The 17,646-nt window shown below is 35.1% G+C and overlaps 2 protein-coding genes across 5 annotated transcripts in view; one reads left to right on the top strand and one right to left on the bottom strand.

Annotated features, from left to right (window-relative positions):
• LOC105214684 (irregular chiasm C-roughest protein) overlaps positions 1-17,646 on the top strand; it is a 236,208-nt gene that overhangs the window by 142,080 nt on the left and 76,482 nt on the right. For 2 of the 4 annotated variants that reach the window (XM_054231878.1, XM_054231877.1), the window contains exon 3: positions 4,203-4,322. The exons of 1 other annotated variant lie outside the window; for it this stretch is intronic. The gene's annotated coding sequence lies outside the window, so the exon portion shown is untranslated. The remainder of the gene's footprint in view (positions 1-4,202; positions 4,323-17,646) is intronic. One more of the 4 variants, XM_054231879.1, reaches the window with a different exon arrangement.
• On the bottom strand, positions 17,048-17,556 carry LOC105214654 (acylphosphatase-2-like). Its single transcript, XM_011188203.3, has one exon. It carries the CDS (start codon positions 17,463-17,465, stop codon positions 17,169-17,171), a length of 297 nt encoding a protein of 98 aa, XP_011186505.1. The 5' UTR covers positions 17,466-17,556; the 3' UTR covers positions 17,048-17,168.

The raw sequence follows: 17,646 nt of genomic DNA, 5'->3' as shown, positions 1-17,646 counted from the left end.
AAGGCAATCGATAAGAATATATATCGATGAATATTGACTCATTATGTCTGCTCGCTAATGTATAAAAACGGTCTTGTTGATTATTTATTTCAAAACGACAGCTCTATTAGACTACGGGAAGAAAATATTTATTTCGGATGTCTAAAACAAAATACACATGTTTCGAAATCTTTGGACGAGTATACTCTTCTTAAGAAAGGTATAATATTCAAAGATTCAAGAGTTAATTAGATATTCGTCAAGAAAAAATTCATTTGACTTATCATTCAAATATTGTGGGCCAAAGTTGTATATAATTGTAACCATGGCTTTCAACAAACACCCGGATAAAATAATTTGTATTATAATGCATGCACATATACTTCTATATCCGGTACCTATGTGTCGATTTCCGCTAAGTTCTCACAGTTGTATAGTGCTGCTTTCACTTGCTATGCTAGTATGAATACATATTTGTGATTAGAAGCAGAGAATGTACAATAAATTAAATAAAATTTATTAAAATGACATTTATAATGTTGTAACTAACATACATACATACCGTACATACCATACCGTACATATGCCATACAAGCGATAGAAACGACATGGCGGCAAAACGACAAATTCAAAATCTTGTTTATGAATAAAATTACAATAAAATAAATTGTAACGCCTTGCATAAGCGCAAGCTAGTATATGCATAGCTTTGTATTTATACACAGTGGATGTATATATTTATTTAGATATGTATGTTTGTATGTATGTAACGAATATGTGGTAGAGCTTTTTGCCGCCCATGTAGAACCAGTAGTGCAAAATGCAATATATTTATATAATATATTGAGGCTAGCAGCCTTTCATCCTTTGTAAAAGCATATTTGTAGGCATATACACTGGTATCCTGTAGGAAAACTGCGAAGAAATATACTTTTTTTTAATGCCTAGAAGTTGAATGACCAGTGACTTGCAACATATTTTAGAATATTTGCGAATGAAAATTCGATAGAAAAATCATTTTTGGTTAAAGAAAATGTTTAGAGCTGGCTTTCTTATTAAGAAGTCACTGATAAATGATCACTCTCATAGCAGAGCAACAGAGAAATTATTTGAGAGAGTAGGTATTGCTCAAGACATTTCTTTACTGATTTTCTAGTATGTTAATCTATTAAAAGAGGAACCTCGTTCGCAACTATAGTGTTACCCTGCAGGGTAAGCATCCATATACAGTATGTAACACTTGTATGCGGCAGTAGCTCATGCAAATTTGCCATTTTTCTAGCGAAATACAAATTATACAAACATATCTATTTCTGTACGTTACATGAATTTGCTTTAGCTTTCAAACGAAAAAAAAAAATCAACATAGAATATTGCATAACAAATAAATATGAATAACAAACACATTTCGGCCATAACCAATAAATTGTCAATACTATCGTCTGCAATCTCTGCATTGCCATGCGTCTTTTGTGATAACACACAACAAATTGCAAACATTTGTATGTATGTATGCAGTTAAGAAATTTTATTTATTGCAAAATTCTAATACCTACATTAAGTTTAAGCTTAGAATTCGTGCACAACTTACTCGTAATTCATTGCCGATTTGCTATTTGTTATGCATTGATTAGTTACGTACAAGTATTTGAATTTATGTACAGGTATCTAAATGCAATGCTATATTTTATAGGCAATTTGGTCATACAGAATGAAACTGTAAAAATGAGATATGCATATCTGTCAGAAGAAACATATTTTTTCTAAATTTATGGAAATTTCAATGGAGATAGATGAAATGTGTTCGGTTCTGGCAGGAGTTACATATGTGAAATGTTATCAAGGAAGTTGCACAGAGAAGGAAGTTTTTTTACCGTTTTACGACTATTAGAATCCACAAAGCTGACTGACTAGTTAAGTGGACTGTCTTTTTCCAAACTCAAGTAAGTGACGTGTTTAGGAGTTGATATCTATTACGATTACGATCAGAAGGTTAACAGTCTAAAAAAAAAATCAATAATCCACGGAGCAAATTAACTAGTCAAATAAAATATGTCAAAAGAATATCGTTCGCTATTTGGTTTTGTTGGTGATTGGCGTGGAAATCGTTTAGCCACACCTCTCTTTCCTTCGCATTTCGGCGACAGTTGGAGATTCCAAGTGTAACCAGGTCGCTCTCCACCTGGTCTCTCCAACGGAGTTCAGGCTTTCCCCTTCCTCGGCTTCCTCCGGCGGGTACTGCATCGAACATTTTAAGAGCCGGAGTGTTTTCGTCCATTCGGACAACATGACCTAGCCAGCGTAGTCGCTGTCTTTTTATTCGCTGGACTATGTCTATGTCGTCGTACAACGCATACAGCTCATCGTTCCATCGTCTGCGGTATTCACCGTGTTCTGAGGACCATAAATCTTGCGCAAAATTTTCTTCTCGAAAACTGCTAGTATCGTTTCATCTGATGTTGACATCGTCATCACCTTCTGCACCATAAAGCAGGACGGGAATGATATGCGCGTTATATAGTTTGATTTTGGTTCGTCGATGAGAACTTTACTTTTCAATTACTACTCAGCCCATAGTAGCACCTGTTGTCAAGAGTGATTCTGCGCTAGATTTCGAGGCTGACATTGTTAGTGTTGTTGATGCTGGTTCCCAGGTATACGAAATTATCTACGATTGCGAAGTTATGACTGTCAACAGTGACGTGTGAGCCAAGACACGAGTGCGCTGACTGGAGATATTTCGTCTTGTCCTCATTCACCTCCAGACCCATTCGCTACGCTTCCTTATCCAGGCGGAAAGAAGCAGAACAAACTTTATTTGGTATAAGTCTGATAACTTTCTTCAGATTGTCGTAATTCCTAACTAGTTTAATGCTTCACTACAGGGATTGTGTGAGATTTGAATATGGAATTATTCTCTGAGATCTCAGCCATGAATGAAGAAAATTATTTTAAATTCTAGTAAGCATAATTTTAAATCATGGAGTCATTCCAGACATATGATGAATCGGATGCCGTTCGTATTTGAAACAGCGATGATAATGCATGACTGTCGATCATGAAGTTTTGCAAATATTTGAATACGTAAATGTTAAGAATCTTTGTTCTTCCCATTATGTTTGAAAACTTTCTCTTACAGATGACATTTCTTATGTGTTAGGTTTAAGTTTAAAGTTAAAAGTTTAGTGATTTTAAATTTAGAGAAAGAGGGTTTGTTAATTACGAATTGAATTACTGTTTCAATGTTGGAGGACTAGTTGCAAGTAAGTTTTTCGAAATCAATTTTATGAAGTGATCCATACATCTCTCTAAGGTAGACAACATAGTGGAAGTTTTATGCGTGAGAATTGTCGTTTTGCCCATGGAAGAATAACATAATCTATTATAGATGGACACATAAAATTATGATTAATGATTTAAGAAATACATATGTATATGTATCTAATAGCATCGATCGTCCTTACATAACGGATTATATACTGTCCATGGTAATCGTTCCATCATATGTTTGAAATGAGCTTGTAGGACCAACCACATCTAACGACGGTTTGTGCTCTCTTTTTCTAATGGATTCTGATAAATTTTTTTTTGTTTATTGAATCTGCTTTGTTTGAATCCTAACAATAAGAATTGAAATCTTAAATGTATTTACAACAAAAGAAGCTCAAGAACGTGGTTGAGCGGTTTTGGTAGAACGTTGCTCTTTAATAGACTGGTAGATCAATTCTTTTTAAACGTGTTTGATTACAGGAGTGTACCAAGACATTTGCCAATGGGTGTGGATGTTCACGAAGTTTAGAAATATATTTCTTTCTGCTGTTTTCTATCTCCTTCTTTACCATAGGAATATCAAGACCCGTGATTGTTCTAAGCAGTTCAGATTGGAATCTCTGAATTATATCAATGTTGGTTGCACAGGTCGTACCCCACAGTTGAATACCATACATCCAAATTGGTTTTATGATTGCATTGTATAACAGGACATTGTTGTCCTGATTAGATTTTTAACCTTCCAAAGCTGTCATTACAAACTTTTTTATTTTCTTTCCTGATTTAACATATTTTAAAGCTATTTCTTTGTAACTTATGTAATAACTTAAACTAAAAAATATTGACATTTCAAGTCTATTAAATATTTTGTAAAATCCCATAATTGTGTTAAATCATTGAACTGAAAACCATTGCATTATTATTAATACTATTTCTTTACTTTTATGTACGAGGATATCCTGCGGATTGTAAAAAAATTACCGGTTAAAATCAAATATATTTACACAACAAAGTCAAAAGTAATGGAACGAAAAAAATGCGAATTTGGAGAGCAAATAAATGGCGGAAGCAAAGTGAGTAGCAAAATTATATATTTTAAATATACTATTTTTTATAAACTACACATACATATAGAAATATATAAAAATACCAATGCTCATTTGGACTCAGGTTCATGAAATCAGCAGACTTGCAACAAACAGAATTTCCATAAAAAATCAAGTGCACAATTTCACTAGTGCCATTATGCTATTTATATTATATATTAATGCCGAAAATGGCAAGGGCGCTGAAATCCAGACTGGATTTGTTAAATAATATTTCGAGAAAAAATATTTAACAATATTGAAAACAATAATTTTTTACCTTAAAACAAATGATAATATTTACAAATGCATACGAGTATCGCATTTAGCTCTAGGGACAGCCAGCCATAACAGTAGTAATAAAAATTTAAAATACAGCAAAATAATAACAAAAATCAAAAAAAAAAGTGAAAAAAAACTAAACTCACAGTCGGTATCAATTTGTTTGCGGATTTTAAAACAATCATAAACTAACGAGCACGTGTTGCTGCAAAAACGAAAAAGGATGCGCAATTTTTAAATACATGCGACACATTCGGAATTATTACGCAAGCTTTTAAAATGGATTTTTTCAGCCAATGTCATATATAGTACCGTGCTATAAATAGTTTTGTTTGTTGTTGCCTTGCCAGTCGGCGCAGGCTTTAAGCCAAACAAAGGCATTTTTAATTGAAATGTAATCACCGTGTGAATAAATATTGTTATGGCATTCACTCATATAACACCGCCTGCTGCGCGATATTAACACACCCCCGATATGATATCCCATTTACATATAGCTGCAATATACCTACATACATATACCATATATAATATACCGTTGTGCATTTGCAAGTATTTCCGACGCATTAATTTTTAAATTAAATATTGTAAAAGTTCGTTGTTGATTCGTTTTTTTTTTTCAATATTTGCCAGAACTTTTGATCGCAAATGTCAACATGGTATTTTTTGTTGTTGTTGCTCGTGCCACCGAACATGTTGCAGCAGCTGTTTATGTCAATAATTACAATTGTGCCATGAATGCGAACAGCATTCGTTTTGTATGTCGTCAAATTGTGTACTGATGTTTACCTATTTTGCATATAAATGTATATGTATATCGTATATGCCTTTTACATATGTAGGTGCTTATAAAAATTTTGAAGAATTAAATTATAATTGTAATGTGTTGCAGAAATTTTGCTTGAAATGAGCATTCCAAATCGTATGTACTCATATCTTCCGTCCAGTACATGGAACAGAACTCAGTTGCAATACTTTCGTCCGCTCGTTTATATTCCACTTCTTAATAATCATAATCAGTATTCTAATATTGTTTAAAACGTATATTAAGAATATATTCACCTGAACTTGATTGATCATACTAGTGATATAGTCGGATCGGATCTATTATTAGATCAGTATTGAAACTATAGGTTGTCTTTTCTTAACTCTAACCAAAGGTAAGATTTTGTGAAAGCATAGAACAGTTTGATCTTATACGTTATGTTGTTTTAATAGAACAAATCTAGTTTCAATCGGTAATCCAGTATCGATTCTACTTTCTGTACAACTCTTTTTATCACATTAGCTTCTTTCACATTACTTATGCATCATTGAAAATGAAAATGGTCGAAATCTGTCGAGGATTTTTCCAAACCCACACTAACAACCAAATACTATTTTAGCCCTACTATTATAATGTATTATTTGTGGGGTTGTTCTTGACAATCGGTCAAGATCTATGCTGATTATAGTGATTTCAATACCTATCGCTGATATTATATCGTACATATGTTTTTAAAGGTTGATGTGCTAGATTTCTAAACCAAATTAGGTAGGAGAGTTTCCTGGAACATATTGAGGTAGGCTACCTTGGTTCCCTATATGAATATATATTAGTATTTGTTAGCCAGGTTTACTTTAGATAAGTTATTTCAAATATTAAGCAAGTAACCAGATTAGCAAAATCTGTTCTCAATTTCACTGAGACTGTGCCCGGAATTAAACTCATTTCCATAGGTAAATTTCTTGCAAGCTTTCATTTTCATTCTGTATGATTCAAGGAGTATGATTCCAGTCTACAACTAAATGCATTATATCTCGAGAAAGCTAGTTCTCATATTTATATAATTTTATCGTTCACTTTTTTCGTCCTATGGACTAGTTCCTTTGAATATTTTTTTCTGTGTACTCTGATGTGTTCCAACAGGTTTAATATCGCGTTAGATACATAGTTACGTGTGTATTTTATGTAAAAATTTCTGAAAATACTTCCATGAAACAATTGGAACATTACTCTCTCTTTCTGTTATTTTTTTTAACTAAAAATAAAAATAGTTTGAGGAATATGCGCATTTATAAGTGGTCTATGAACTTTCTTGAAACACTATCAGCGAGAAGCGAAATTTTTTTGTAAGATTTTCATGTTGTTTAACATGAAAAGTAATTTGAAAACCTTGGCACCGTTCCAACACTTTGTAGGTCTTCCACTTCACCGTTTTATTTTCATTATCGTTACTACTGTGCTTTTTCAATAAGAGCCATACATCACAGACTTAACGTAGCCCCACAGAAAATAGTCTAACAGCGTCTAATCGGACGACTGAGGCGGCCAATTGACTCGACCATTTCGTGAGATAACACGTTCTCCAAACTTGGTTAACAATAAATCGATTGTGACATTCGCTGAGTCCATGTCATCCAATTCGGGCCAAAATATTTGGTTATCATTGAGCGGCAATGGTAGCGATTCCCTTTCACAGTAACGAGTCGGTCTTGATCATCACAGAATAAGTACTACCCAATGACATCGTCGACCCATAAACCGCACCAAACTGTAATTTTTTCGGGATTCAATGGTGACTCATGGAATACGTGTGGATTGCTGATTAACCAATAAAGCATATTTTGCTTATTGACGAAGTCTTTCTATCAGAATTGAGCCGACTATAAATTGGACGTAGAACCCTTAAAGTTTAGGCCACTGACTCCGAATTTCGGTAGTAAATTTTAATAATTTCGACTTGCTGTTGGATCGTATATCTTCCCATGATGAAATAGCAAACCTTACTGAAGAGAAATGTCAAATGGTGTTGTTTGCTGTCCCTATCGGCCTACTTTCGTAGGGTCCCTTTTGAAACCCCTTTATATTGACAACGTGCAACGAGCATAGTTGCTCTTGTTTTTTTACTGCTGTGATACATGTTTTCTACGCGTCTTCTGTGCTGGAAATTTAGTTGACATTTTTAAAATCCAAGAACTTTGAATTTAAATTTAAATCAATTCAAATTCCCTCAAGTTCTCAATTAGTGCTTTTGTATTGTATTTTTAAATGCAGCAAAACTCGAAAGCCTCTGGGTCGCATGCAACGCAGCACTGTCAGCTGTCTGGTATGCGACGGCGCAAAAATGCAGTCGACATCCTGTCCGAGTTCAAACGCTGACACACACAAGGTCACACCAGCCCCAGCATGGATGTATGTGTTTTTGCACACATTTGCACTTGCGCGACTAGACGCTGAAATGTAGACTATTTTTAGTTTGCCTTTTGGTAGAAACCGAAAAAAACGCGGTACTTTGTACTGTTACGTCTTTTTTAAATACTTGCGGGAATACATCTTTTTTTTTATTTTTCACTTTTCATTGAAACATACTCGTATGTACATATGTATGTAGTGTGCAACGGTAAACTATGCATCTGCTGCAACTTCACGGTCACACATGTGCGCCACATATGGACCGTATTGGTGGCAATATTCTCTCTGGTGAATGTGTGTTTGTGTGCATTGAGCGGCAGACAAAGACTAAAATAAAATAAAAATTCATGAAAAGTGCAAGAAAATCAATAACAACGACAGTGAGGCTACGTAATGGCAAAGGAATGTCGCGAGTTTACACACAAAAAACCGTTTTATACTAAAAATGAATGAAACCAACTGCAGCGCTGTTGCTTTTAAATAAATAAAACTAAAGTATTTCTTTCATTGCGCTCGAATTTCAGTTTCAAGCGAAAACTCTTCTTTCTTTAATTTAATTTGCTGCGGCTGGGAAAATACTCTGTTACTACCATGCATGCAGGGCAACGGTGGAGTGTAGAAAGAATGATAGTGTTTGGAAGAAAAACCTGCATGTGGCATGCTTGTCAACTCGCAAACGAGACGCGACAATTTGTTAAGCGATTATGTTTCTTTGGTTTGGACTCACATATGTAGTTATCTCTCCAAGCAAGTGATTATTGATGGTACTTAGTTCTTAATGTTGCTTTGAATTTCTGATATTTGCTAGCGTTGTTGTTGCTGTTGCAGTTCATCTTAAACTGCTTGTAAATTATCCACTTGACGAAGTTTTTCCCAACTTGATGTCTTTCCAATTTTTTCTCACTCAAAACTCATCTTTCGCCATTGGCATTTAAATGTTTGCACTTGCTGCATTGTCAGTGTTGCATGCCACATGCAATTACAGTGCTTAGAATTGCATCAGAAGCAGCAGCTTCAAGAAGGTAACAGAGCAATAAGAAAGAAAAAAATTACCGAGAAAATGTCAATCATGTCAAAAGTGAGTGAGTGCTACAAAGTATAATAGCCTGGTGATTACCACGGTGTTTAGGTATGCATCTTTAATACTCATACCGAGGAGTCAACATCAGAAACAAATGAGTGATTAGAGTCATTGGTTATTGTGTCTTTGGTGTGATTTTAGAATAATGAAGGTAGCTGACAATATCTACAGACCCGATCTAGACATCAGTTGATTTCAGTTTTAAGGTGCGGATACCTTTTCAGCATATCAGGCACCAGTATATTAGTCTCTGTACAGTTTTCAGTTATGTAGTGAGCAACTGGGTTATTAAGCTTTGAATCATCGCTAGTCGGTGTTAAAGGCAAGCGACAGTTCTATTCGATACGACATCACCGAAATCGACCCGGTGAACCATACCAAAAAGTAGTTCCCAACAAAGTGTGTATAATCATGTTATTCTCTCTACATTTTTCGGTTATATAGAGGGCAACTGAGTCGAGGTCTTTAAACTTTGAATCAGCGGAGGCTGGCGATAAAGGCAAGGAACAGTACTATTCGAGACTAAATCATGGAAATCAATATTTGATCCTCCTGCTAACCATACCAAAAAGTAGTTCCCAACAAAGTCTATATAATCAAAGCGAATCCTTATTTATATCTGCTCAAGGATTACGAACTCCTCAGAATTTCTTAAAACTATTTTGGGATCATTTTATGCCAATAAAAACAAAACAAACAATTTTACAAAAAATTTCTTCCATAGTCTTTAAGACAACCCCCAATTTCGAGTAAAATAATTAAATTCTCTTATATGCTAACAGTGTCTTGACTTTATGCTTGTCATCTTACCATAATGCAAACTTCAAAATATGGTACTAAGAAAGTCTTTAAGTATAGTAAGTTTTAATTTATTTTTTTTGACCTTTCGAACGATACATGCTTAGACCCTAATATTGATAGTCTAAAATCAAAACAAAGTCTGTTCCTCTACTTCGTTTTTTTCCGTAGCCTTTCCAAAACACCCTTGTGTTAATTTTCATGCGAAGTTTTAGAACCCTTTTCTATTTTGTTTACGTCCTTTCCGAAAAAAAATGTCTATTGCATGCAACCGCCACAGCAGCCTCAACTACTTGCAGCCGGAATCTGCTCGTCGACACAGTTTTTCTCAGCTCCTTATAAACAATTTTACTGTCTTACAAATTGAATGATATGAATGTAATCACAATCGAATTGCCGCTTAATTATAGTTTAGACTTTAAAAAATATTTTTACACACGCACACATACAAACATACACAGATATATACTTCAATGCACACATGCATGATTAGACGGATTTTATTTATTTATTTCTCATATAATTACTACTTTAACTGCTGCACTGCGCTGCTCTATTTTTTTCCTCTTTTCTGCTTGTTTTTCTATATTTGTTTTTCTGTCACAAGTTAATGACGAGAATGCCGACATTTAGTATGCCATGCATTTCCGGTAGCTGACACACGGTTTCTGTTATTGTTTCTAGCAGCATTTATGGCCTTTTCCTCTTCTTAAGAAATAGCAGCGGCAGCGGCAGCAACAACTTGCGCTTGCGTGCAGCATCCAGACATATACATATATGTATGTACATATCTATGTATGTATGTGTTCTATATGCACCTTTTATTGCCGCGTCGATTCTTAGGCCTGCACCGCTTGAACCCTTGTTTACTTTAGAGATGCGCAGGCGTTGCTGATGCACTTGGGATACGAATACATGTGAAGACTGATATTCTTTGAGATGTACATATATAGGTATATAGACATAGATATATGATTATATAGAGAGGCTATAGAGCTTAACTATCTCAGCTCAAGTACAAGCTAAGTACATAACACCTGCAACACTTGCTCAAATTGTTGTTTTTGTTGTTTTTCGCTTATATAAAAGCCATTTAAATACCTTTCTCATACTCTCAAATATGTATGTACATATATAAAACTCTGCAATGCGGCAGCAACTTGCCAATTTGTGATTATCCTGTGAGAAACTGTGAAAATTATAAAAATTTCTAGCCGTGATTAAAGATCATCTAGACGATTTAAGTATGTACATGTGTACCGGTGCCTAGACTTGAGCGTAATTATTAGGGGATGAGCACAGTGGTTAACTAATAGTTATTCGCCAACACTTGAGGTGCCTTGAACTGCCGCTTCGCATGTGTGCCTGTCTACCTCAGCGTTGATTAGAAAATTCCCACACGTCGAAACAGGAAAAATCATAATTTGTGCGGCTTGTTACATAAACAGTGTCTACTTTTCACTTTGAAACCTGTCCATCAATTTGGAACACATACAGAGGCAGCTAGAAGCACACATAGCTGGTGGTTTGTTCTAGACACATATGTGTATGTGTGTGTCTACATGCCACGACCTTGTTGCAATTATATTTCCTTACTTTGTGTTTTCTTTACTTTATTATTATTGTTATTAGTATTTTTTGTTGTAGTTGACTGCGGCAAATCAAAGGCAAGAATGCCGACAATTAGTGTTTCATTTTTGTCACACATACATACATACATGCATTAATAAATATACTTGTTATATACCATATGTGCAGTTAAAGCCTACCTCATTCTCGTAAAATATGAAAATTACTTAAAGTAGAAGTACTAAATTTTCGTGTTAATTATATACTACTTGTTAGTTAGATATATGGGTGCAGGAAGTGCTAGAAATCTTGTATCCAAAAATGCACCCTAAATCCAATAAATTTTTTATATAACATTAACAGGTTCAAACGAGCAACTACTTGTTAACTGGAATAAAAAATATAAATTTCTATATGAAAGTCTTGTTGGAAGACCACACAATTGGAAAGGGACTTCTGAAATATGCATATACTTTCCCCTTCGCAATTATTCTACCTAACTTTACCTTAACTACGTAATATATAACACCCTCATTCATCCTTTTTGATAAGATTCTGTTTGATTTTTCCGTCACAGACCTCTTATTACCGACGTTCGTGACAATTTAGTAAATAAAATAAAACTCGAATCTCTTTCTCAAGGGTGTATTTGAGTTCAGACCATTTTATCTCATTCTAAGTATCATTTCGAGTGTTCTAGTAGTTGTTCCTTGTTTGATTGCGTAGAATATTTCGTCTCTATTCCCAATAACTGCTACTGCTTTAAGAAATTTGGTCATAATTCATCATTATTATTTTATATTTTGAAAACAGAACTTCTCTTCGAAATCCTTGGATATATAATTTAATGTGTAGCCAATCCCAAACAATTTGATGTGCCAAGTATCGTCTTCTTCTGGAACACTGAATCGGAAACGATAAACTTCAATCACTTCTCAAAGCAAATTTTACTTAATGAACAAGAAAGGTTGAATGATTGAAGAATTGATCTTTTACTAAAGACTATGAGACTTTTAGATCATTTCAATCTAACAAAGGTTCTTTAGAAAGTATTTTTTTAATAGTATATTCAAAGGGCAACCGCATGGAGTATTCGATATTCTTGGGTACAGTATGTTGGATGTTCAAAGTATCGTATTCTTATGAAACGCTCAATCGGATATTTCAGAAATGCATCGGTTATTTCAAGTATTCACCATTTGGTGTAAAAACATTTAGATGTTCCAAGTTTAGTCTTGTTATGGAAGACAAAATTGGATAATTTTAACACTCCAAAAGGTTTCGCTTTTTGCTGTAAGAAAGTTCCTGCTTACTGACGGTACAGAAAGAAATCTTGGATCACTTCTGAAAGCAAATTTTATTGAAAAAAAAAAGCTTGAATGGATTGATCTTCTAATGAGAACTATTAGACTATTAGATTTATTAAAACTTAGCAAATGTTATTTAAAAAGTTCTGTTACAATCTAGAAACTTCTATCCAACAAAAAACCCAATCTCATGTCTCCTTAAGGATAATATGTACTCTCTTAACCATCTAAGCTACCTCTCGACAAAAAAATGTTTTTCAAAGTGATTTTCATAACTTTTAGTGAAAGTTGTTGTTTAAAAGTACTCACGCTGCTGCAAGTGCGCCAGTTCTCATGACATTCTAGCATAAATATAGAGTTCCGACCTTTGTTTAAATGAAACTGGTGAAAGCAGTATTTTATGGATTTAAAAATGTTCTCTTTTCTTCACTTATTTATCGGTTCGAAATAACTACCGTTTTATTCATAACTTTTAAGCGTGAAATAGACTATGTACTTTTTCCACTAAACAAAAGTAAACAATTCGTCTGAAACTAAAATAATAAACTTGCAAACATGACAATTATTTTGTAATTTACATGATTGCGGTGCGCGCTTGGGGCAACCCATAGACTCAGTGGCTCCCGACATGAACTAATTCACACACCTGAGTGTGAGTGTTGTTGCGTTGAAATTGATTTCCCGCAAAGAAAGTTGAGCGCGTTACCAGGCAGTGAGTGAGCTTAAATATGCGCTTACCAGCATTTGCACCACATATTCATAACTAAAAACAAGAGTTAAAGGCGCTCTAAGTTAACTATAAGTCATGTTGCAACAATAAGTGGCATAAATAAGTGGAACGAAGTGCTGGCAAGCGCAGAAACAGGTTGCTGTGTCAGGCGAATGAGAGGGCACTTACAGATTTACAAGGCACAAATAGCTAAGCAAATTTGTAAGTTTATTTGAAAGAAGAAAAACACAAAAAAGAAATAATAATAAAATGTATAATCACAGCATAATTGTTGGCAACTATTTTAATGAGTTGTGAAAATGTAATCTCTACCACCAACATTGACGCAAACAACAACAACAACAACAGCAACAACAAAGCATGAATGAAGCGTGTTTTGATTGTTGGTCTTCCAAGATGAAATTGCTTTGAAACGCAAAGAGGAAGCACTTTTCACGACGGAAGCTGAAATCGCTATGAAAATGCATGCAACACCAACAAAGCGAAATAACGCATAATAGCAATAACAATAACAACAACAACAATAACGGCAGCAGCAAATGATAATTTTGTAACAAAAGCAACCAGTAATTTGTTGAAAACTCAACGTAATGCGAGCGCAACAGAAAATAATAAACAAAATTTTGGTGTAAAAGACAACAGAAAAAAATAACAAAAATGTTATGAGAGATGGCAAGGAATGAAGTTGAAAGAAAAACACGGCTAAATAATAAGAAAAATACACCAATAAAAACACAATTTCCTGTGCAGGGGTGTCGCATTTCTAAAAGTCACACCATCCCAGGTATTCGTTGTAAAAATTATATTTATGTGTAATTTTTCGACACTTTTGGTGATATTCATAAATATTTCCTGTGCGCGCGCTCTTCTTGAGTTATTGTGTCGCGCTCTCCTAGATAATGGTCTATGAGAGACGGTGGTACTATAAGTGTAATGTAGTAGAGGAGATCATTTGACGTGTGTAGTTCATTCTTCTGTGTGATGTTTCCGCTGTGGCTTCGGAACTTACCTCAATTACAAAGAATAAAGAACGGAAATGTATTTAGTAATGGGACTAAGAACTAGTAAATCCTAAGAATATTATAGTAATTTTGAAAATACTAGATAGGAAAAATAACGCTAAATTTATTTATCTTTTGTAAAAAGAAATGAGAGAATTGTTTCTGTTTTCGTCTTTAAACGACATATGAAGAGATCTTCTAAAATTTCTCGAAAAAGTTTGGTTAGTTGAAGTAAGGTGTACGTGCGGTTTTTGAGATACTGATAGATTGAGTTTTAGACTGCCAAAAATACTTATAAATCCGTCAACAAACTACTTGTGTTTTTCAATAATCCCAACTAGACGCTTATATCCATTCCCAAATATTGATATAATAAATAAAAATGATCTTCTTCAGATCAAGCACGATATACATATCTATTAATATAATTATTCAGTATTTTATTCCTCATGTGCGGAAACGTAAAAAGAACAAGAGCTAGATTCTATTAGATTGGTATCTCTCTCCTTTTTGTCTTTTGAATTTCGGGGCTATGTATAAAGCGCTAGAGAGCTCGTTTCTGGCAAACTGCGGAGCGGGTGAAAACGACACCATGGATAAGCCAGCCGGCGAAAGACCTGTGACGACGAGTTAGACCGGCATGTGGCATCTCATGACATCGCCCAGGAAATGGAAGTTAGTCACCCAACCATTTTAAACCATTTGTAGAAGGCTGGATACAAAAAAAAGCTTGAGTCGTGGTCGAAGGATTGACGTCCAGGAATGTTCTGCGGTGTGTTTGGTGGAATTGGAAGGGAATCATCCAGTATGAGCTGCTCCCATATGGCCAGACGATAATTCTACCATCTACTGCGAACAACTGGACCGCTTGAAGCAGGCGATCGACCAGAAGTGTCTAGAATTGGTCAACAGGAAGGGTGTAGTGTTCCACCAGAACAACGCCAGACCACACACTTCGTTGATGACTCGTCAGAAGCTACGGGAGCTCGGATAGGGGGTTTTATCGCATCCACCATATGGCCCGGACATAGCGCCATATGATTACCATCGGTTCCTGTCCATGGCAAACGCACTTGGTGGTGTAAAGTTGAACTTAAAAGAGGCTTGTGAAATGTGGCTGTCCGAGTTCTTCGCAAATAAGCAGGGGAGCTTCCATGAGGTGTATTATGAAGTTGCCGTCTAGATAGATACATATTATCGAACGAAACGGCGGAAGGTCTATGATACACAAATTATGCTAGTGCCTTTTTGTGAGAGATCTTGTTTTATTGAGGTATGTTGATTGATCTCTTCTTGTTCTAGTTACATATTCCATCAAAAATTTTGGTAAGAAATGGAACTGTGACATTTTTCTGTTTAGTTGGACTCACATAAAACATAATACCAAAAACAGAGACTATTCTAGAATTCTTCCTACCTTTTATCTCATAGGTGTCTTTCACCTGATCAAGAGATATTCTTTTCTGATACGTTTTCAGCTGCGCTCAAGTAATAAATGTTGGCATCAAAGAATGCCATATTTTCATTGTACATATATCAATATACAGATTTCACAAGAGAGCATATACATATGTATGAGATAAAACATTGACGAAGAAATAAAAAAAGACGCGGCTCATTTAAACTCATAGTTTATCTAATACTAGTAAAATGTATCAATATTATTTCATTTACTACTTCCCCCTACCCCTTACACAACTAGCTGAACAGGCTAACTCCATTGCACTTGAAAAAGTAATATCTCAAGGGAGCACTTGATGGGGAAAAAATGAACAATAAAACAACTGCAAAGTGGCTAAAAACATAATAAAGATAGTGCACGCATTTATCTTACAACAATAACTTGCAAAACTGTGCAAAAATGTATAAAAAATGTAGAGATAGAGAAGAAAAAAAGAAAGAAAGAAAGAGAGAAAGAAAAAAAGTAATAGAAAAACGCGTGAAAGAAAAAAAAGCGGACTTCATAAAAAACTACGTTATCTCGGCCAATGTCAAAATGCTGTAAGAAAATCGCATGATGTGTCAAAGGAAAGTGAGTAAAGTACAATAAAAATGAATAAACGCGCTCTTTAACTCGCCGATAAGCAGTAAATGGGCGAGAAATGAGTTTGGAAGCATAAAACGGAAGATGAGAGAAAAGCTGAAAGAATAAAGGGCAAAAAAACTGTGAGTCGGTGTTATCTGCGAAATAAAAACCGAAGCAAAAAACTGTTAACTACCACTGTCTCAAAGGAAAACTACCAGTTAGCGGCCGACAACGAGGCAGTCAACGGAAAGCCTTTCGATGAGCGAAGAGACGTCGAGTCAACAGATGAATTACCAAATGACCCACAGGCAGCCACAGCAGACGACTTAAGTACCTAAACACATTATTTAAGGCGTCAAAAGGAGTATGAACATACACATCTGAGATTTTGGCCAAAAGGAAATCGACAAATGAGACAGTAGTCAGTGTTACTTTCGATAAGATGTGTGTAGTACGCTGTGAAAGTATGTCTGAGCCACACTTCACGCTCCAATTTCCCTAATGATACTTATTAGTGCCCTCATTAGCGGCGAAACAACCTCGTTAGGCGTCGCTCATTCGATATCCGCCGATTTTGTTGCGCTTTCGTAACGCCCACTGCAATTGAGAACATTGGCGGACGAGCGTTGACGAACACTTGCTTAATATCTTGAGGGTTTAAATTCGGAGATTGTTGAAGGAATTGTGTTACATAAGAAGAATAAAGCTTAAAATATGTGATTTCGAAAGCATCATGGCGGAATATTTGATACGTATTATTGTCTTTTATTTGGTTTTATTGCTTCCTTTGGGATGATTTATTTTATTTGCTACGTTTAATCCTCGATTCGTCTACGGTTTTTATTGATAGCGCCCATTTTATACACTATTTCTTTACTTCAAAAGCTTCGGATGTGTATTTTTCAATCTTCTTCATCTCGGTGAATACTGTCTCTGAAAGTTGTACCGCAAAGGTCTCTGCTGCTTCCATGACCTTCTTAAATTTGTCCAGCTTTGGTAAGACGCCCTCAATGTGTCCTTTTATGTGTCCCGGTTTGACTTCTTTCGCCCATCCGCGTAGACCAAGAACATTTACTTGGGTTTCCAGAAATTTGTTAATGGCCTCTTTTGGAAATTGACCTTTAAGATCGAAATCGAATGCAAATAATTCTTCTTTAGACATAACTGTAAATTTTGTGCTTTATTTTTTTGCCAAAACAATGAAAATACTGAAATTGTTTTGACTGAATCGAATTGAAGTGTGATGCCTCGAATTTTTTTGAATTTCATTGTTTAACTTTGTACTTTGAGGAGAAACCTGCGTTTTAATATCCTCGTCAACTTAAAAATATCCTCGTCGCTTC

Source organism: Zeugodacus cucurbitae, chromosome 5 (assembly GCF_028554725.1).
Source record: "Zeugodacus cucurbitae isolate PBARC_wt_2022May chromosome 5, idZeuCucr1.2, whole genome shotgun sequence".
Lineage (NCBI taxonomy): Eukaryota > Metazoa > Arthropoda > Insecta > Diptera > Tephritidae > Zeugodacus > Zeugodacus cucurbitae.
This window is presented reverse-complemented; position numbering and strand designations above follow the sequence as displayed.

What these genes read in the sequence shown, in the direction of transcription:
- LOC105214654 (XM_011188203.3), bottom strand. Translation starts at nt 17,465, where the DNA reads ATGTCTAAAGAAGAATTATTTGCATTCGATTTCGATCTTAAAGGTCAA.